General features: G+C 38.5%; 1 protein-coding gene and 1 long non-coding RNA gene across 6 annotated transcripts in view; one reads left to right on the forward strand and one right to left on the reverse strand.

Annotated features, from left to right (window-relative positions):
* Positions 1 to 21,998, forward strand: part of SIPA1L1 (signal induced proliferation associated 1 like 1) — a 206,210-nt gene that overhangs the window by 120,903 nt on the left and 63,309 nt on the right. For all 5 annotated transcript variants that reach the window (XM_084519499.1, XM_084519498.1, XM_084519502.1 and 2 more), the window contains 3 exons: positions 12,323 to 14,143; positions 20,172 to 20,302; positions 20,937 to 21,125. In XM_084519499.1, the coding sequence (XP_084375625.1) occupies positions 12,646 to 14,143; positions 20,172 to 20,302; positions 20,937 to 21,125 (1,818 nt within the window). In that variant the 5' untranslated portion in view covers positions 12,323 to 12,645. The remainder of the gene's footprint in view (positions 1 to 12,322; positions 14,144 to 20,171; positions 20,303 to 20,936; positions 21,126 to 21,998) is intronic.
* On the reverse strand, positions 14,341 to 15,495 carry LOC311436926. The gene is made up of 4 exons (XR_014693175.1): positions 15,359 to 15,495; positions 14,886 to 15,032; positions 14,637 to 14,767; positions 14,341 to 14,551 (listed from the first exon to the last, which is right to left on the reverse strand). It is a non-coding gene; the product is annotated as an uncharacterized lncRNA (long non-coding RNA).

The raw sequence follows: 21,998 nt of genomic DNA on the forward strand, positions 1-21,998 counted from the left end.
TACGCAAGGCTGATTAAGGCTGTTGATGCAGTGAAACAGGAATACACCCACACATGTACTTTCAGTAGGTAATTTGCTTTTGAAGGTTTAGTACTGGAATCTGAATGATTTCAAATCTGTTTTCATTTTATAAAATGTTTTGCATGCATGTAAACCAGCAGCAGATGTAAGTACTTCCTTCTACTGACCATAGCTGGAAAAAATCACTTAACACCAAAAGGCTTTTGCATGGTACTTGCAAAGGTTTTAATGCAAGAAAACTCAAGATGACATGCTGGACTATGTTTGGGTTTCAGTTAGAAAGTGGTAGAGATTTTTCGTGTTTCTGCCAGAGACTGTAGCCCATTTTACAGGGGCTACAGAGACAAAGCTCCTAAATAAAAAATGCACTGGTCTTGAGCTGGAAGGGCAGTTTGTAAAAGAAACCTAGTATGAAACCCCAGGTGTATCTGCATGCACAGGTGGGCTGGTCAAACAGACACGAGCTTGCTTATGCCTCAAGATAACTAGCAGCTGCCAACCATCCACTTCAAATTTGCCATTTATATTTAAAGATGTCTGGGTGAAGTGCCAGTACTGTTGGCATATGTGCACTTGTAATAGACTGATTCTTATTTAAATTGCAAAGTGTGTTTTTTAGGTGTCAGTGCCACCTTGCTTGCTCTTTTCAGTTTGTAGCCTGCTTTGCCAGCTTGGCTGTCTGGCTTCGTGACCAGAATTGCTTATGCTGCTTCTCCCTGATATTGCAGTTTGCTTTAGGTAGCTTTACACAGTGGCTTCTGCACAAACTCTCACACTCGCCCTTTAGCAGTTCCTGTATGGCCAGCTAGCTAGTATTTTCCCTTTGTAGTTACGGGAGGTAACTGAGTGCCTCCAGCAGATGGTTCATGTGGGTACTGTAGAAAATCAAGTGCTGCCTACTTGGCTGTTTTCAGTTGTTCTGACAGGCACCTATATAATAAAAGCTGCAGACAGGATAATGTACCTATGGGAACAGGAAGGCTGGCATCTACCTCTTGGTCACTGTGGAGATACCCATGCAGTGGAGTATTTCTAATTAATGGAAAACCCTTTCTCAGTTTTCCTTATGTAAGGAGTTCTTACTCTATTTAAGTCTTCTGAAATCCAACCTGAACACCCACTCCTAGCGCAGTGCTCACAAGAAATGAATCAACCAAAACATTTTTATCTGGCTTTATTATTTTCTAAGCCATAAATGTTGCTGTCATGCAGCATGCAGATTTCTGCTGAGTAACTGTGTATTTTGAAACATTTTTTTAATCATTTTGCATTTTTCACCCTTATTAGGACTTGAAATATTTTTTGATGTAGAATAATAATTCGATACATATAAGCACTCTTACACTTGTCGCATGTTGCTGTGGATGTTCCCACATATGAAAAGAGAGTGCAATTGGAATATGCATTCATTTAGCAAACTGCAAGGCTGCTGTGGTTATACTCTGCTCCCTGCTAGCTTTTTAGAGCTATTGACTGCTTTATCCATCTGTCTTTTGCAGTTTACATCAAAAGTTTCAAACATCCCATTCAGTTTTTAGGTTGATACCGTTAATAAATGTAGCACATTCAACTTTATTACCAGGTCCCTAGCACTCAGAAATTCATTCCAGTTGTTTGCAGATCCCATCCATGTTTTGTCAATAGATGTGCATAACCCCCAGTTTAGTGTATGTTTTTTTAAAATGTTATTTTGATGACAATTTTAAAGGATGCTGTAAGCCTTCACAAGAAAATTGACAAGAAAATCGAGTTAGTCCTATGTAGAGGTTGAGTTGTTTACTCCTCTCTAGCCAAAAGATGGTATTTTGTAAAAATAAATGTGCAATACATGTGGTTGTCAAAGGACAAAAAGCTCTTTGCTCTTTTTGAGAAAATACATAGAAACTGAATTATCCCCAGGGATCTCTGATGTCATGCTTGTTTCTGTTATATAAAAGAAGCCTAAATGCTTTTTTTTTTTTCTCTGGAGGATTTATGGTACCTCATAAGTTTAGATATGTACAGCATGTGTGTCAAATTGTAGCCTGAGATGATTTTCCTTTTCGGTCTGTGGGGTGATCCCCATGGTTAGCTCTGAATGGAACCAAATGTGGGGAATGAATACATGTACTCATGGAACAAAGATCACAGGCTTGATGCTTTAGGAGTAGCTGTTGTGTTGGAGGACTGAGAGGTGCCATAAGCAACAGATGAAGATGAAGCAGTGACTTTCTGAATTGTTTGCCTTGCCTTCTGCATGAACAATGTAATTGTCAGTAGGAGGATATTATTTCATCTTCAAAAAGCACAAAACATGATTTCAGAAAGAAGATGGTGTGCAATGTTCACTTTCTCCAGCAGGCTCCACCCCAAATAAGGAAATCTTACCAAAAAAAAAAAACCACAAAAACAAAAGCACTCAGTAATCCAGCAGCAGCAGTAAAATACTGGGTTAGATATTGCTAGTGGTGGTGATTTAGAGTCCTTTGCAAATTAATACCTAACTAATTTGGCAGCCTGATGCAGTGTTCGAGTGAAAGGACAAGAGAGGATAGCTTGTAAATAGGATTGCATGTCAACGCAGTAAGTGATTGCAGGCAAAGTATGAAGCTGAAGGTCTAAGAGAAGAATGGAAAGAATAGAAAACGAGAAAGCAAAGAGCTGGTGGAAACTATTCTTGCTTTAAAATAAAATCTGTTGCTTACTATGGTTTGTTTTTCTTCCAGGTTCAGTATCTAAATAAGGATATGATGATTGCTCTTATTTTTCAAACCTACTTTATTATCAAAGGTTTTTTGTTTTATATTCTATAGTTTAAAATCAAATTCCTTACTCTGATATACCAGTATTATTGCAAGGGTTCAAAAATACGGTAATATCCATCTTTTTTTTAAAAAAAGTACATTAAGTAAGTTGACATATTGTCAAAAAAGAATGCTACTGAGTTTCAAGGTTTCATTTTTTTCAAAAAGGATATACTACAGTGGGAGGCTGTAGAGGCTTCAGCCGAGTACATCTCATTTGCAATGTTCCAGTTGTCCAAAATAATAAGAAAAAAACCTTTCCAAAACATTATAAAGTTTCTGTAGTCTGTATCTTCCTACAGGGTTTTAATTGACTTCCTTTCTCAGTGTTGCACACTTGGCCGTATGTGGCAACCTCTTGAAACAGAAGCTGTTGTTCTTCTTGCGAGGATTATTGAGGATTACGTTTCCGTATCTGTTGGAACATGTGCACTGTAAAAAAAGGTCTGTGTGCCACTCTGTAACCCTTGTAGTACCTTGTAGCTTGGACTGTCATTTTTTGGTATTGGTATTTTTGAGCTGTTTTTACTTGACCAAAATTTGACTAATATTAACATCTAATACATTTCCATGTAATATCCATCTTAGGTTATTTTGATATTATTATGTCATTTTTCTAACTTACCTTTAAAAGAAAATTTTTAAACCAGTGGCTTACAAGAAGTGCTCTCAAAAATATGCATGTTTACAAACTAATGTTGAAACGTACAAAAATAAGTATTACATGTGGGTATAAGGATTTGGAGACATTTCCTTCATATGAGCTATATAAATGCTAGTTAAAGTTTGGGAATTATTTCAAAGTTGCATATTATGAACTACTCCAGATGTGGAATTACCTAGTATCTAACAGTATTGTATCAAGGCTTTGTTCACAAGAACAGCACCTGAATCGTTTAGCTTTAGCTCTGTCTAGGTCAAGCAAAAATGCCAAAGCCAGCGTCAGCCTGCCTTTTTTGAGAAGAGTTCTACCTACCACTGGAGCAGAGAAGCATTGAATTCCCATGTTTGCAGGCTCTGCTGTCCAAATAAAGAGGTTCTGATGCTTGCAGTTGCAGTTTTTAAGGCTTCAAGGTAGGTCAGTTAAATCAGAGCCTTGAAAAAAGCGTGGAGGCAGGTGGCAGAAAGAAGCAAGCAGGTTTATTTCTGGTGTTGAAGGGTCTTTAATTTTGAGCTGAGAGGCTGCCAGCCCCAAGCTGATGAATGTGTTTGGACACGGCAGCCCAGGTGCAGGAGCCAACCTGTCGTGTCTTGAGGAAGCTGCAGGGTACAAGGGCAATAGGTTGTCAGCCACTGTGGCAGCCTGGATGTGTAGCCAGGAGTTTGCAGGAGTAAGTAAACCCCTGGGAGTTCCTCTTTTGTTACAGTCTCAAAGCCAGTTGTTTTTTAGAAACATAAATAAATAAAATCATCAAACACCACTGTGAATTTAGTATGTGGACAGTGGAATATTTGACAGTAGATTTAACTTCTAGCATAGCTGGAGAAAGTGATTCAGGTTTTGGATTGTGAGAAATGTACAGTGCTTTTTTTTTTTTGACATTTTGGTCAGAAGCTGAAGCATGCTTGCTAGGCTCACGTGATCCAGAAGGGTAACGTGCCTGCATTGTAACATGCTTAGAGCAAAAAATGACTCTGCTCCACTTATTTCACTGATAAAACTTAAATGTTGCAACTAAATTTATAAGTCAGGGTAAAAACGATTTTTTAGGTACTAAAATTGTGCAATAAATGGAATTTTCTTTGATTATGGATGTAACATCAGGGATTTCTTGTAAATTCTACAAAATCTACAAGAATGCATATGTTATAATAAACAAGTCCAAAAGACATGGTAGTTCATCACTGTGTGACAAATGTTGAGGTTGGCCCTCCCTTCACACAGGGAATTAGAGCAGAGGGCCTCTGGAGGTCCCTGCCCACATAACTGCATTTGGGATCCTCAGAAGGGAATGGAAGACAGCCCTCCCCACCCCCCCCTTCTCCCTCTGCCCCCAAACCAAAGCCTTCAGTGGGGTTGAATTTCGCCCTGAATGAGTCAGGAAATGAGATGGTGATATTAAATAGATGCCATCCAATTTTATTTCACTCCCATAACCTTCTCTTGCCCCGATCCCAGCACATCTCAGTCCTGCCTTTTATACTCCTGTTTTCAAATTGCTCTGCTTCCTTCTCCCGCTGCACTAGTGGGGGGATAGCAGGGAGCTCAGGACTAATTCCTCTGCTCCTGGGTTCTGCAGCAGCACCTCGAAATCAGGAGCAGTGGTTGCAGGAAGATGTTCAGGAATGTGTCTGAATATGAAATTCTCTCAAGGTGCTTTAAAGGTGCTTATTACGGAGGTTGTCAGAAATAAAGTCTGTTAATTTCAGGTAAAATTTAACTTTCACTTCTGAACAGTTGCTTTTGTTTCTCCCTTAAAAACATGACTAAAATCAATCAACCTAAAGAGAAACAGCAGTCCATGGAGATTTGGGAGCTTGACAACTTCTCATGAAGACAGCAGAACAGTTCCCTGAGGTTCTGTTGCCAAACTGTGAGTCTGGGGAGAAGCAACTGCAGTGATAAAGGAAGAGTGGTGAAAGGAAAAAAAAAAAGAAAAAAAAAAAAGTGTAAACACTAGTGAAATTTTATACACACGCATATATATAGATATGTGTGTGTGTATATATATATATATATATATATATATATATAGTTTTTGTAAATGCTATTACTAAGTTAATGATAGACTCAGTCTAGCACCTGCCATAGAAAAATACAGCTGTAAGGGTTGCTCTCAGAGCTGCTGGGAAGCTTTGAGGCAGTAGGCTAACAGCGTCTTTCTCCTTATTCCCAGCTGAGGTCTTTTGCTCAGCTCTGATGCCTGTGGGATGTCTCGGGGTTGATGTCTTGGGAGACGGCTGGCTTCCAGCACTAGCAAGCCAAGTTTGCCCCGCAGGAATGCAGCCAGTGGTGCAGCTCAGAGACCACAGGCTAAGCTGCAGCTTTATTTTGGTAATGAAGTTATGCCGGAAACAAACTTGTGGCCGGGCTGGAGGAGGGAGTCATCGCTGCTTCTGTAGTGTGTCTGTATGAGCAAGGACGCAAACCTCAGGGAAGTGCATCTGCAGCGCTTACCGTAATGTGTAACTATCACAGCGAACCGGCCTTACGAAATGCAGCACTGATGCAAGTATCAGCCCCTTTCCTTTTGGGGTTTGGTTCTTGCTCTATTTTTGCTGGTTTTGGTCTGTGACTATTCATAGGTCACAGTCTTGTAGTGTCACAAGTTAGTCATTAACCTGGGTACTTCACAGACAAGGAACTTTTACAAGAGTCCACACACCAGAGTGGGTTTTCTTCTTTGCTTTTTCTTTTCTTTGGAACCACTACCAAAGGATGCAATATATCCAACATCAAGAAGCTAGAAGAGAAACATCTATTTAAAACAGAAAGTGTGGGGGAGGTGTGGGGGTGTCAGTGGAACCCTCCTTTATCATTGCTAAAAATTCTCCTTCTTAAGAGGTTGGTACGTGGGAGCTAGAATATTTTGCTATCGTGTTTTGGCTCTGGTTTAGAGTTGTTTCCTAGAGAGCAAGCAATGGTGTCAAAAATAAACTGTTGCTGTTAACTATCTCATTCCAGGAATAGAATACAGTAAGAGTTGTCAGCATCTATTTTTTCATCTCTCATAAATTACCGTCTAGTAAAGAGATTCTGCTTTTACTTTAACTACGTGCATGACGCTGGTACTGAAACGGAACACGAGTGTTGCAAGAGGAATGACCGCATGCCGTGTGTGCTTTCTCTCTGTCTCAATGAAAAGGATGTTTTGAAGGGTGTGCCTAAGTAAGGGTTATTTCTACTCTTGAGTTTTGTGATATCTTCTTGATAAATGGTTACAAAATGAAAACAGAGGACACAATTCTGGCTTGAGATATTCTGGTGTTTACATTGAGAATCATGGAAGAATGAGTGGGAGACTGAGCAAAATGGGCTGAAGTGTGCAGGTAGGGGTTTACTATCTCCTGCATTCCTATGCTTGCCTCAATTTGATAGCTTTTGTTATATCTCATTTACCATCCTGTTATGTCATGAGCACTTTACCACTGACTGAAAGTGAGCGTGATTATTGAGAGCAGCTTCCTCTCTCCTGCAGAGAGGCAAGCTGGCTCTGTGTGCTCTGGGCTGACCAGTGGTTTGTGACCACGGTTCATGTGGCCTGAAATCTGAGCTAGCAAACACTGCTGAGTGCCACAGCATTTTTAGCTCAGCCCCGGCACAGCGTGTCCTCCAGCTGTTTCACAGCATGGAGAGCATGCTTGTATTTGCCTGCAGAAGGCATCCTGCAAGGCTGCAGAAACTGGCAATAGTGCATGTTCAGTAATTTCAGATGAATTACTGTTACGTCTTAAAAATCAATGTAACCTTGTGTAAGTTCATGTATTTTAGCGTGAGCTACTTCAGCAGAGAATGGGGTTAAGGATGAAGCACTGCTGAAGCTCGGCGGATCAGTGCAGGTGATCCTTCTGTATACGGCAACAGATGGCACTCAGTCTCCTGAGAATAGAGGTGTTCTTCCTAGGGTCATGGAACAATGGCACGTTCAGAGAAAAGGGCAGAAATACGGATTTGTTTGCATGTAGATCACTGGCAAATTTTATAGATAACATAAATGCAGGGCTGGGGAGAGGCTACCTTGTTTTGGAGGGGAATGAAAAGCTGGAAGGATCTACCCTTCCAGATGTGCAAATCTGACAATTGTCACAAATTCAGTTAACACAAAACCAACAGCTTCTCCTAGTGTAACAGAAATAAAACTGGTAAGCTAATGAAATAGCAAACACTTTTCTTCAAATAGCCTTTCAGTTAGTAAAAACAGCCTCTGAAAGATGAACCTTTTAACTTTGCTTTAGTTATAATGATGAAGGTAATTCTGGGAAGAAAAGGACCAGGTTAATTATAGCCAACCACATAAAGCCAAATGTTTTTAAAGATTAAATTGAATTTTTCTCCTCTGAGAAATTCATTTTATGAAATTAGATGTTATTTTGTACATATAATAGCTTAATTGGCTGATAAATGAATATTTTCCTCCTAGGATTTGATCTGTGTTATAATTCAGCTAAGAATTTGTGACACAAATAGATAAAGCTTTTGTATATAAAATACTTCTCACTGCTCTCAGTTATTTTTTCTGATTTCAAAGGAGCTGCTTCTTTTAATCTTTTATGGCTATGCCAGTGCTTTTCCCAGTAGAAGTTAACAAGGGTTACTGCCAGTAACTCATCTGCGTTGCACTGAGTTTCCTCAGCTGGCTAAATTTCAGTAAACCCTGTGGAATAGAGATGATTTCATTTACATTTTCCAAAGCTGCTTGCTGCAAAATGCTATTCTGAGCTCCTCATCCTACAGTTTTCAGTATTTTAGAATAACCCTGAAAGTGCTGCATTTACCATCATCTATTACATTTTACTATTTTGATGGGTGTGTGTGTGTACGTTGAGAGAGATTGGAGCCTTGGCAAAAGCGAGACTTTTCTAGGGTCTGAAAACTGATGCCCTCATTTCCAAATTTTTAATTATAAAATGACACTTCTTAATGAGGGCTGATGGTGAAATATGAAGTCTTTCCTCTGGAACATTATGAATCATAAATAATTGGGTGCCCGCAAATCAATCACTGTCAGCATCAGAGTGTTACAGTCATTAGCATCTGTGATCCAATGATCTAAAGTCCTAGCAGGTACCAGAGTAACTATGAGATTGCTTCAAGTAAGGCTTGGTTGTGGGTAAAGTCACTACTTGCTTTGTAAGGAAAAAGACCTTGGTCCCACATCAACTAAATCTAGGAAATACTGTGGTAGAAGGTCTCTGAATTGATGCATCAGGCTTGATCTCCGTTTTTCTATTGATCTTGGCAAGTATGTTTTGGATTATTGTATTTTGTTGCCTGAATCCAAGATACTGACTAGTGCTGTATTTGTGTATGTTTGTGGTTTTACTATCCCAAGCTAAGTTCAGTTTCTTTTTAATGAAGTGCTTTTATCTGTTTCTTTGTAATTCAGAGGCCTTTGGATGAAATCTTGCCTGATACGTCATCTTAATTTTCCTGGTGACTAATTGCAGTCATGAAGAAAAGCAAACCATGATCTCTTGATCACCTGCCTTTTAAAAATGATGTAGGATTGAAAAAATCTTCTGGGATTCATCTCCAAACTCTAAGTTGATCAGAACGGGCTGCTGTTGTACATACAGCCAGAACTTCAGTTTTGGAGGAGGGAGCAAAATAACAAAAGAGGTGTAAACAGAAAAGGAAAGAATGAAAATGTGTTTCTTTGCAGCTCGTTGGGACTTGAAAATAGATGTAAAATCCTCTTTTTCCTAAGAAGTGCTGGCTATATTTTGTCCTAAGGATTTGAGATCCATTTTGAACAGATCCTTGGCCTGCTTTATTAAATGCAATCTGATAAGCAGATTATTGGCTTTCCAAGCTTGTTCTCATAAGTGTTTTTCTTAATTTATATAATCAGTAATGCGTTTTTACTGTACTGCATTATGTATTTTTTTTGCATATGGTTTTCATTTGTCTTTTAATATGTAGCTGCTCATCTGAATATTTTGTTGGCTCCCTCACTGAGTTCAGATGAATAGGAGAGGCACGTGTATTTTCATGGTTATGTTAGCTTGCCCTTACCATAGCCTGTGTGAGTAGATATTCATAGCTCTACCTTGAATAAGTATTTTTTCGTGTTACATAGTAAGAATAGGAATTACTACTTTCCACAATTACTGCTGTAGTTTGTAGAAGTAGGTGTCATACTGCCTCTCTTGCAGCTGTAACTAATTTTAATAGACCATGTATTTTGTTAGCAGTTCTACTGTTTAACTTTCTGCAAGTTTTCTAGTGCATAATATCATCTAGCTACTGGTAACTAGTGGTCATTTAAGTCAAGTGTGATTGATGCAATCTTTGATGCTGTTCTGTTTTGCTAGTTGTGAATGTGAGAAAGTGGCAAAGTACAGATTGCCATTTTTCTTCATTTCCATTTAATCTGTTGTGCAGTGTATCTAAAACATACATTTTAAGAGTCACTGATGTTAAATACAATTGTCTCATTTTGTTTTGGTTGGGGCTAATCAAGGCCAGGTTGGATGGGATTTGGAGCAACCTGGTCTGGTGGGAGGTGTCCCTGCCCATGGCAGGGTGGTTGGAATTAGTTGATCTTTAAGGTCCCTTCCAACCCAAACCATTCTGTGATTCTATGAAATGAAGCCGCTGGTCCCAGAGAAGGCAGCTTGTGGTCATGTAATTAGTGACTGCACCGTATATGCAAAAGGTCAAGAGTAAGTTTCACTGAACGCGCACGCGTGTGTGTATGCGTGTGTGTGTGTATATATAATTAATTAGAGTAGTTGTCCCTGAAGTTTTTAAAGAAATAAAAATCAGGTTAGGGGAGAAACACCAAAGCTAGTAGCGTTTTTGGTGTTGCTTTGGTTTACACTAACCTCAGAAATTTTTAGAGCTACTGTGTGAACTTCTGCCCTTGAGTTAATGAGAAACTTGTACTGGTGGTAGGTTATCAGTTTCAGCGAGGACCAGGATTGGAGGGGTGATGTATACCTTGCTTTCACAGATACCGATAATTGAAGAGGAATGGTGGGGGACAGAAATCTTATTTCATCACAGGCAGTGGAGAGGAGCGTGTGGTGGCTGACAGTTTTTGCCTTTTCTGTTCTGCCTGTTCTGCCCTCAGTTTGGTTCTTCCTTCACTCTTTCTTGTAGCCTGTCTTCTTTCTGCCCTATGTTTTCATTCACGTTTCCTTCCATTCTCCCTATATAGGCAAGTCTATATGGCCCTTTAGGAAGGACTATGCAGTGTTCCCTTATTGTAGAGCTTATTGCATAAACATAATTTGATCTGGCATAGGCAGAGCACTGGGTTATGTGCAGGTGTGCAGTGTTCGCACTTTTTCATCCTTGATCTGATTTGTGCATGAAGTTTCATCAGCTTGATTACTTCTTAGGCTGAATAGTGTTTGAAATTTGTAGGGAGTTTAAAATTGCTGTAGTTTAAAATTCAGTAGTGTTGCAATGGCTACATGGATAGACAGCCTTTCTAAAGTTATTCAAATTATTTGGGTAGAAGAAAGAACTATTGTTTCAGCAGTCATTGTAGCAGAATTACAAGGAGAGTAACTATATTTATGTAAATGGCTGTACAAATCCAATAATACCATAGATCACTTGTTCTTATATGTGATGCAGTCAGCTTGCATTTTAAGTATTCCTTATGTGTTCAGCTTTATATAAATAGCAGCTGCTATTTCAAAGCAGTGCAGTTTATAGGCAAGTGAAGTTAAAACATGCTGCCTTTGGAGGCAGAAAGTGCCCTGGCTTGGTAGTTTTCATTGCTGTGGAGCACAGTACAGTAGTTTTGAGAAGAGACTGCAGAAAACACTAGTTTCCGTAGAAACATCAGCAAGCCTTGATTTGTAGACAATACTGTACTGTCAGCACACTGCTGGTTCAGGAGCAGTTTGCACGTTTGGCAAATATTGAAAGGCCACATTTTGTGAAATTGGTTTAGCCTTTGAAAATTATTAACTTCTTTGTGTTAAAGGATGTGCAGCGATGCAAGATTTTATCTTGACAATATCACGCTTTTGTCTTCTACTGGCAAGGGCATATTTGTGGATTTTTTATTTTCTATTTTTAGCTCCTCAAAGGATAGTATAATGCTTTGTAATCACTTTCGTACTGATGAGGTATGGGAAAGCATTTAACTTCAATGGCCTTGTGAAGCTGGATTGATTATATGGGATCTGTGGCAAACACTATTTTGTTAGCTGGGGAAATAAAAGAAGCTTTTCATATCAAGTTATTTGAAAGTATGTGTTTCTATTTAGCTTTAGTCATTATATACATTGTGAAATCTGGGCAGAGAATACATGCTTTCTGGACTATCCAGATAATCTGCAAATAAGGCTGTGCAAAATGCAGAATAAATGTTGACAGCCATTCTTTCTATTGTCATCTTCTTGGTAATTAGCTTCCTTCCTTTTTTTTGTTAGCATATCATAGTTATTTACATTAACAAAAAAAATGAATAGGCTTTGTTACTAGCTAATTGCAGCCAAGGATGTATGACTTGCAAATGGTAATTTTGTGTATAAACTCAAAGGATTCTGGATTCCTCATCTGGCTCACCTATAGATTCTACAGGAAATGGATGCTGTACGTGTTCTTCAGCTGAGGAAATGAGCTCTCTACTTGGCTTTGTACAACTCTCTCCTAACCCAACTAAAATACTGCTAATCAGTTCATAAGGAAAAGTCTGTATTTAGTCATGGAATCCAAATGCAGGAGTGGTGGTTTTTTGTTTGCTTCTGAAGACAAACCAGCAGTATCTAGATAACTTTTTACCACCATGTCTGTTATAAGTCTTAATTCTGTTTAATAATTACTCTCATATCTTCAGTTATGAAAAAACTTATATATAAATTAATTCTTTTATCTCCCTTTTGCTCTGTTCTAGGCTTAAAAGTAGCATAAACGATTGGATTACCACTCTGACGTTTTGGAGCACAAGTGATGTTGAAACAATTCGAATGTATTGGAGCATGGCTATTTCTTAAGATGCAGACGTTAAAGGAAGTCACTGCTTTCCAAAACCTACTGAATATCTGCATTTTCTAGATGCTCTGCATTCAACTGTGTCCTTAAATGTCCGTGGTTAAGATCTCATGCAACCATTTTATATTTTGGAGACTATTCTCCAAAAGAGAACTGTGCGTTTAAAAAGCAGAAATGACTGTATTTTCTTTTGGAACTTACTAAAGTTGAACATACTAAAAGATCATGACCAGCTTGAAGCGGTCCCAGACCGAAAGGGCTGTTGCCACTGGAGTGTCAGTCGGAACAGATGGCACCTCAAAAGTCCACTCGGATGACTTCTACATGAGGCGCTTTAGGTCGCAGAACGGCAGCTTAGGATCTGCAGTCATGGCTCCAGTTGGACCTCCTCGCAATGAAAGTTCCCATCATATTACCTCTACTCCTGGAGTCCCTAAAATGGGGGTCAGGGCAAGGATTGCCGATTGGCCCCCAAGGAAGGAGAACATCAAGGAAACGAGCAGATCTAGTCAAGATATTGAAACAGCAAGTTGTCTTGACAGCATGTCTTCTAAAAGCAGTCCTGGGAGTCAGGGAAGCTCTGTTAACCTGAATGCTAGCGATTCTGTCATGTTAAAGAGCATCCAGAACACACTTAAAAGCAAGACCAGACAATCTGAGAATCTAGACTCCAGGTTTCTTACACCTGATGGCTATCCCAGTTCCCCAAGGAAAGCTCTTCGCAGAATAAGGCAGCGCAGCAACAGTGACATTACCATAAGTGAGCTTGATGTAGATAGTTTTGATGAATGTATTTCACCCACTTTTAAATCCGGACCATCTCTGCACAGGGAGTATGGCAGCACATCTTCAATAGATAAGCAGGGAACTTCAGGGGAAAGTTTTTTTGACTTACTAAAGGGCTATAAAGATGAAAAGTCTGATCAGAGAAGCCCAGGCACAACTAAGCTCAGTGAACTTCTGATTGCCAGTGGAAGCAAGGGTTCGGGTTTCTCTCTAGATGTGATAGATGGCCCTATTACTCAAAGGGAGAATCTGAGACTCTTTAAGGAAAGAGAGAAACCACTCAAGAGACGCTCAAAATCAGAGACAGGAGATTCATCCATTTTTCGTAAGCTGCGTAATGCCAAAGGTGAAGGGGAGCTTGGGAAGTCTTCAGATCTCGAAGATAACAGGTCAGAAGATAGTGTCAAGCCTTGGACTTGTCCGAAGTGCTTTGCTCATTATGATGTACAGAGTATTTTATTTGATTTAAATGAAGCAGCAATCAACAGGCATAATGTTATTAAAAGAAGGAACACAACAACAGGAGCATCTGCTGCTGCTGTAGCATCGCTTGTCTCTGGACCCTTGTCCCATTCTGCGAGTTTCAATTCTCCAATGGGCAGCACTGAAGACCTGAACTCAAAAGGAAGTCTCAATATGGACCAGGGGGATGATAAAAGCAATGAACTTGTGATGAGCTGTCCTTATTTTCGTAATGAGATTGGTGGGGAAGGGGAGAGGAAGATCAGCCTTTCCAAATCTAATTCAGGTTCCTTCAGTGGATGTGAAAGTGCCTCGTTTGAGTCAACTCTGAGTTCTCATTGCACGAATGCTGGAGTAGCAGTTCTAGAAGTTCCCAAGGAGAATCTGATTTTACATCTAGACAGAGTGAAAAGATACATTGTTGAACACGTAGACCTTGGTGCATATTATTATCGAAAATTCTTCTATCAGAAAGGTAAGTAAATTATGGCTCTCCTTGTGTTGTGTTAATGATGATGTTTAAACTGATGTTAATGACAATGTTGTGTTAACCAACATATAAAGTTCAGCTGATGTGTAAGAGTAATACTTGCATAAAGGATATTTTTTAATCATCAGTGCTTAAATATGGTGTGTTTTATCAATTTGCTCCTTTAATCTGTACATGCTGTGTCTAATTGAATTTATGTACCTGAAAATACAGAATACAATTCTCTGGTCACATCATTCTATTGACACCAGGGAATATCATTTCCTTTGGACATATGCAGGAAAGTTTTTGCTCTATAGAAATGAGCAAAACCCAAACATGATCTAGATACACCCCTCGCCAAATGGTTCTGGCACTGTGAGTTGCAGATCTCGCCATCTGTTTGTTTTGCTCCTGAAAAAATCAAAAACAATTGCAGAGCAAATTCCCATGAATTTGAAAAAAAAAAAAAAAATTAAAAAAAGTTCTGCTTTGTTGCCTTGTTAATTGTGTCTTCTGATGGACAGAGCTGGTTCAGTGAGTGATGTGACAAATGCCTGTCCCTCAGGTACCAGTGTCCAGGATTGGGTTTCATCTGCTTAGTGAAAGCAGCTCAGCAGAGCTTGTTTCCTGCAGATTAAAGCAACAGGGATGCCTAGTTAAAATAAGTAGATGGTCAGCCCAGAGAAACTTCAGCTCATTAACTGTGGATTACAGCTAATAATCTCATCTCCCCTTTTTCCCTTGCCTCAGAGTATGATCATCTCCTGTCTCTTCTTTCCAGCATCGTCCTTTGGCTGAGTAGCTCTTGTCACATGTCCCGTAGTCTCTTCCTACTGCAGTGTTTTAGTGTTTAGAGCCTTTGCTGAATATTTTTTTGGTGCTGGTTCATGTTCTTTGGAGAGAAAACATTTAGGAAAAATGCTGATTAGTTATAAGCCAGATGCACAACATAGGATGAGTTATGTTTGGAGGGGAGAGCCTGAGATTAGAGAGATTTGCCTGTGATTACCATCCCACCTGCCCCCACCCGGAACAACTTGATTCCTTGTCACCCTGGTGAGTTCTGGAGTCAGCAACTAAAGGTGCCTTTGCATGTTCCAGCTGACCTGACTTAACAGCCTTTCAGCACTGAGAGGGAGAAAGAAGGCTTAATTTCCTCCCCCTTGTACCAGTTCTCTCCTTTTCTGCCAACCCAGTAAGGAAGATCAGTTTACTAACCAAGCAGAAGTCTTGCCATAAAGTTGTTTATGTATTGCTTGATTATTTTTCTCCAGTTCTAGTGAGTCAAATCAGCTTTCTTTGCAATCAGAAGTCAGCACCAGGTAAGCAGTGAGAGCAAGCAGTGTAACAGGAGGGAGGTGCGAGTGGGGTTACAGCCTTTAGGCAGCAGCAGTGTGTTAGTTGGGCTTATCCCAGGGGGAAACCACACCCTAACGCTAGTACCATGGCAGTCACCATTATATCTCCATTTCTTTCTAGTAGTAATTAAGATTAATTAGATAAACTCAACATAATCTAATCCTAAGGCTATTTGTGAGGGGTAACCAGATACGATACTGTCAGTGTGTGTATGGGGTGGGACCGGGGGAAGAGGAGGAACTGTGATTTTTGTCAAGCCATAAAACTGTCTTTTAAATGAATTTTAAATTCACTGTGCTTATGTTTGTTCCATAGAGCATGAGCCAGGGGAATTTTTCTTACCAGAGATTTCGTTAAGATAGCTTCTGAAAAAAGGCATCCTTCAGAAGCCTTATTAGATAGACCAAATCCCCACAGTTCTAAAAATACCAAAAACATTTTGTTGATCACCCACTATATGATCTTTCCCCAAACAAACCTTAAAATCATCTCAGAGACAGGTTTGTGATAAAAATTCAAGCAGCGTATAAGGAAAAATATCGAGGAAGTCAGTTTAACTGACAGTTTTCTATAACATGAAGGATGTAATGATGCAGAAACTTCTTTATTTGAAGAAAGGTCGTATCTTTATTATGAATATTGCTGACATGAAAAAAGATGGTTTTGGTAGCATCTGCTAGTCAGGTCAATAGGTCTGGGTAATTTGATAGAAATGTATGAAGCAAAAAAATCTGATTCAGCTGTGATAATGTAAAGATCTCAAACTGGAAGCTTACACAGAGCTGGAGAAGTCTTGAAGTAATCCTAGAGTTTGTTTAAAAATAGAAGTGATGATTCAGAGAATTTTCTTTTAACTTGTTTTCATTCCAACTTAAAATAATAAAGCCTGTCATTTGAGACCACATCAACAAACCAGTTGAAAACATTAATGATGCCAGTCAGCGTGATTTCATGAAAAGTAGGTCATGAAAGTGCTTTTATGGGTATGGTCCATTTCAGTTTCTCCCAGGTAATTTAGTGAGATGTTCATGGTGACTTGACTGGAGTCTTTAATTACATGGGCATAATAGGTTATTCTTTACAGTATTGTTACATGGATGTTAGATGCATCTTGTATTTTACAGTGTGCAGAGGAGGGAGCAGGGGTTGGGAGGTGTTGTGAGCAGGAGTATTGCTAACATGGTCCAAACTATTTAAGGTATCTTAATCTAGGTAGTATAAAATATTTGCATGTGGCATTTATGGATGAATTTTATATAACTTCTTTGATGAATGCTGAAGGCTAAACACTTTATGTAAAGGAAATACTAAAAGGAAAAAAGTCTGACCCTTTACAGAGCAGTGGAAAAGTTATTACTAAAATAATGATGTGGTATGGTGTCCAGACCATGAAGTGTGGTCTAATACTGGTGGAAACAGCTTAGTGGAGATTAGAAATATGGTACAGATAATGGGGATAACAACTTTGTAATGGTAGTCCTCCAGGTTGGCTTCAGCTCCTCTACGTTATATGTAAGCTAGTTATCCAGACTGCCCGTATACCCAGTGGAGAGAAAGTAGAGTCGTCCTAGCTCAACACAAAACTTCATCTAGTCTTGTGTTCTGGCAAAGGCTGGTAACAGATGTTGAAGGAGGAGTGATAGGATTAAGGCAAAGGCAAGTGATACCTCCCAGATGTACTTTCCCAGACCCCAGCAATTCTCAGCTAATGGGCGTCTTCAGCTGGTGCTAATACCACTTGTATCTAGCAGTTTTGGGGCTCACCTTCCAGGTAGTTACCAGTTCAGCCTATTGCCTATTACTCCATATAAACTTCCCATACTTAAAATATTCCTACAGGAGGGGAAGCATGCTTTTTTATTATATCTATGACTTGAAATCAAAGACTTCTTTTATCAATAATAAAACCATAGGGATGGACAAACTTGTTTCCATCAACTCCTCTGTATTGTGGTTGGAAAATACAGTGTGTAGCTCTGGAGGAGCAATCTTTTCCCTCAAAATCAAGTGTATTTACTTAGATTTCCTCTGCAACTAACTTAAAAATATCTGCCAGAAAATGTTCATTTTCACATAGGGCCTTTGACTGGAAGCATCTTTTGAATTACATAATAAATATTTAACTTCTTAAAGTATGGATAATCTGTTTCAATGGCAAGGTGCAAACAATGAAATATTTCATTTTGACTTAGAGTTTATAGAATAATTTATGCCTATTGCTAGCTGCCTCCTGAGCATCTTTAATTAATTTTTCAACAGTAGTTTAAATGACATATTTTTGGGCTTGAAGTATTGCTTTCAGTGTGAAGTTTGTTTGGGGTGGAAGAAAAACCCGTCTTCTGTGCTATGCATGTTTGGCATAAAATTCTTGAATTAGATTGAGGAACAGTCCTATTTTTTAACAATAAAACTCCAAATTTGTTATCTTTAGTTTGTAAATTAAGTTTTGTGCACATAAATCTTGCTGCTAGCTTTCTTGTTAGAGGAAAGAAAATGGTTGGAGCTTGAAATGCAGGCTAGGCTAGTTAGGAAAAAAAAAGTATGCAGTTGTTGGTGCAGAAAACTCCAGTGTCATTTTTGGACTCGTTCTAGTAGGTATTACCAACTTACCTTTGTTTCCATAACATTTTCTGTTTTGTAAGTAAAGGTACATGTATACAGTACAATGTTTTTAATTCACCAAGCAAGCAGTTTAGGGTGGAGACAGCCAAGGTGGCTCAAGTTTTGGAAGCTGCATATGGTATGCTGCTAGATAGGAACTTGATCTTAGATAGATCCTTAGTGATTGCACTTCTTATGCATTTGTTCTCTCTGCCATAAACTATACATTGAGTTTTAAATATCTTGGAGAAAAACAGGGTGTACTATACTTGATAGAAGAAGAAGAAAAACGAAGGTGCTAATAAGATGTTTTGGATTTTTAAACATCAGATCTATGTGGCATCTACTGTTGGAGAACTGTAAATATTTCCTTAGGCTTATGTAGATCCTTTAATTTATTCATGATTTCTTCATTTACCACTAATTCAGTCACCCAAAGCTTCTGCCAATATTTACAGGATATTGTACAAGATATAAAAAACAAAACAAAAAAAAACTCAATATTTTTTGAATGTTAATTACCTCTGTGCAGAGTATTGACTTTTGAGGAGTTCAGTAGAAATTACAATCCTGCAGCATGTCTCTTTGTTCTGTGTCACACAGGCACTGAAACCTTTAAATGGAAAACACTGACTAAAGGCAGGGTAGTAAAATGTCAGGTACTGGGGAGTAGTACAGGGGCCCTAGGGGCTTAGGGGTGAACAGCTGTGTGAAGACAAGTTTTAGGGCATATGTAGCTTTGCAAGGAAAAAGCACCTACTTGAAAAGCATGGAATATGTTGGAGGAAAGTAAACCAGGAATCAGCAAGTTTGTTTTGTTTAAAAAAAGAAAAAAAAAAAAAGAACAGAAAAGTGGAGCTCAAATTTTGAACACTGCAAGTGATTATGCATTGCAAAAATGACAGCCATTCACTTGGGAAGGGTGTATTTTGATAGCTATTTTTAGTATTTTTGCAGATGCATTTCTTGATAGTGACATTCAAATATTTTGCACTTTATCCCTGCAGAATACCTCATATCAGAATGCTGTTAAAGTACTAATTCATTTTGGTTGTTTTATGAATAGCACGGAATCTGTCTGTGATGGTACAGGTGGTACAGTTATATTTCCATTCTTGTATCATTCCACTGAATTTCACATTTCTTCTTTCAAGTGCTGAAATTTCAGATAGCTCTAACTTTCCATTTTTGTGCATGTATAAATTCATTCATATATGCAAACCTGCAGCATATGGAAAGGGATGATATAGGACTTTTTTCTTGTAAGATGGCTTTACTTCAGTTTTTTAGCACTGTTAAATTTGCAGGTATTGTATGTTTAAATTCAGTTGTCACTTGAGATACGTGCAACTTTGTTACGTTGCTGAATTCATGGTGGTGTACCTCTGTCATCAGACAAGATAGCTTATAATGCTCAGAAAGCTCAATAGTAGAGCCTTTAACACAAATGTCTTAAATTGTTGAACTTTAATTTTTGCAAATGTACATTTCTAACATGTTTTGACATAAAATTTGGCTTTATTCGTGTGGTTAAGCAAATACAATAATGTACCTCAAATAATACACTACTTGGTTAGCAAGCAGTTTCTCCAGGCCTGTATCTTCCCCTCTACACAGTCCCCCCAGTTTTTCCACCTTTTAGCATTGAGTAACTTGTGAGACTGTTCTGATACAAAAATAAATAATTAACATCCTTTGTTTGGTACAATTGCCTGCTGTTCACATTTTTAACAGGGGGTGGTGAATTTTTCTCTTCAGTGCGTTTGGCTTCCTGGTTTTTATATTTTAAGGAATGTGAATGAAATGGATTTTACTTTAAAAGCCAGTGTGAGAGGTGTATCCTATTTTAGTCCTGCTTGTGGAAGTACAATGTTGAATTTCAACTTTCTTGAATACACGGAGCTCTTCAGAGAACTGAACAATGAGAATGAAATCTTAGTATGACTGAAGTCATTGATTCCAATGCAATTGGCAGTTTATTTCCAGTATAACAACTAAGCATGAAAATACAGTTGAAATGTGAGAAGTAAGATGGAGTTTTATCTGTTTTGTTTGTTTTTTAATATGCAAGAACACTGGAACTATTTTGGAGCAGATGAGAACCTCGGTCCAGTAGCTGTGAGCATAAGAAGAGAAAAACCAGAGGAAATAAAAGAAAATGGGCCACAGTACAACTACCGGATCATATTCAGAACCAGTGAGGTAAGCAGTTTGTGACTGATAGTAAGAGAAACAGGTAGGGAGCAGGCTAAATTGAGTGGGGGGCAGTGGGGGTTGGAGTTCTTTGGCTTTTCAACATGGATAGATTTGTTTCCTCTGTATATGCAATCCAGCAATCTCCTAACAAAGGTATACCATGTGTTTACATTACGGAGAATACAAGTGAGTATATCAATGAGTAATTCCAGAACCAGTAATACAAAAGGCAACTGTGAAGATTGTTTTGGTTAAAGCTAGAGAAATTTACAGGAGCTATATTAGCTAGAAGCAAGCAAAGAAGGAGAAAATTACTTCCTCCAATTTCATATGTGGAAGTGGTTAGACTTCGAAATGCTCCACAAGAAATAGTACTCCTAATTTTCCCAAGTATTAGTTTTCTGTGAAACATAAATCTGTAAAGAATTTTGAATCATTGGAAAAATTCTGATTACTTTCAGCTATCAGGATGAGTGACACTTTGCATGTCAGTGTCCATTTCACACAACATGAATTACTTGGTGTCTTTAGACTCCATTGAGAATTGGAGAAAAGTACATTTTGCTCCAGCACTGTTGCTAATCAATCTTGTCTCTGTGCATAATTCAACATATAAGCTATTTTTGTTCTCTATGCTTAGCTTATGACATTAAGAGGCTCTGTGCTGGAAGATGCTATCCCTTCAACTGCAAAGCATTGCACAGCCAGAGGACTTCCCCTTAAAGAAGTGCTCGAGTATGTGGTTCCTGAGCTGAATATCCATTGCCTAAGGCTGGCCTTCAACACTCCTAAAGTCACAGAACAGCTTATGAAGCTGGATGAACAAGGGGTAAGTACAAAGCTGTAGAATGAGACAAATTGTTTTAAACTGTCAGGTTACTCACTGAACTGCAAAAATCCTTTTTAATTTTAATTGACTTCAGTCAGTCTATTAAAATGCCCCCATTTAAATTAAAGCTTGACGTCTATAGGGAGAAAATTGTGTCTTTCCCCCAAGTTTTGCAGTATATTTGCTTTGTATGAAATCAAGCTCACAGCCATAAGTAGTCTAAAGTTTTAGTTTAGTGTTATGGCAATTGTCCATTTTAATTTACTCTAAAAGAGATTAAGTGATTGTTTTTCAAAGCCTGTTGGATAGGGAGTTGTTTTGTTCTGGTTTTCATATTATTATAATGCCAATTGAAATCTCCAAAGTTACTTAATGTTTTGTTGTAAAATACTAATGTTGTATTTGGCACAACCATTACCAGGGTTCTGCCTATAGTTTTTTTTTTCTGTCTTAAACAAGTAACGTCAAAATACTCTCACCCTCTTCATGCAGATGATTTTCAATTAGGTGGTAGTCTCCTGTTCTCTTTCAAAATGGAATTAAGGTTTATTAGCTATATAGCTTAGACTTTACTCATGGACTTTCATTTAGCTAAGTGAATTTTATGATTAAAAACTTTGACAGTGACATTTAACAGCTCTGTTTTGAGTACTGAGATTGTTGGTGTCTTTTCTTCTGGTCTTCTTTGTTGCTTATGATCAGCCTTTTCTGTACAGAATTAAAATCTATGTTACTATTTTTTCTTGCTGTCAGTCTGATGTTGAAACATGGCCATCATAAAATAGAAAAAGATTTAATCATTATCTGCACCACAAGGGGGAGAGTATGGCTATTCTAAAAAGTGTCAGATCTAAAATATTCAAAGGTCAGGAC

This window comes from Aythya ferina (genome assembly GCF_964211825.1).
Source record: "Aythya ferina genome assembly, chromosome: 5".
NCBI classification, from domain to species: Eukaryota; Metazoa; Chordata; class Aves; order Anseriformes; family Anatidae; genus Aythya; species Aythya ferina.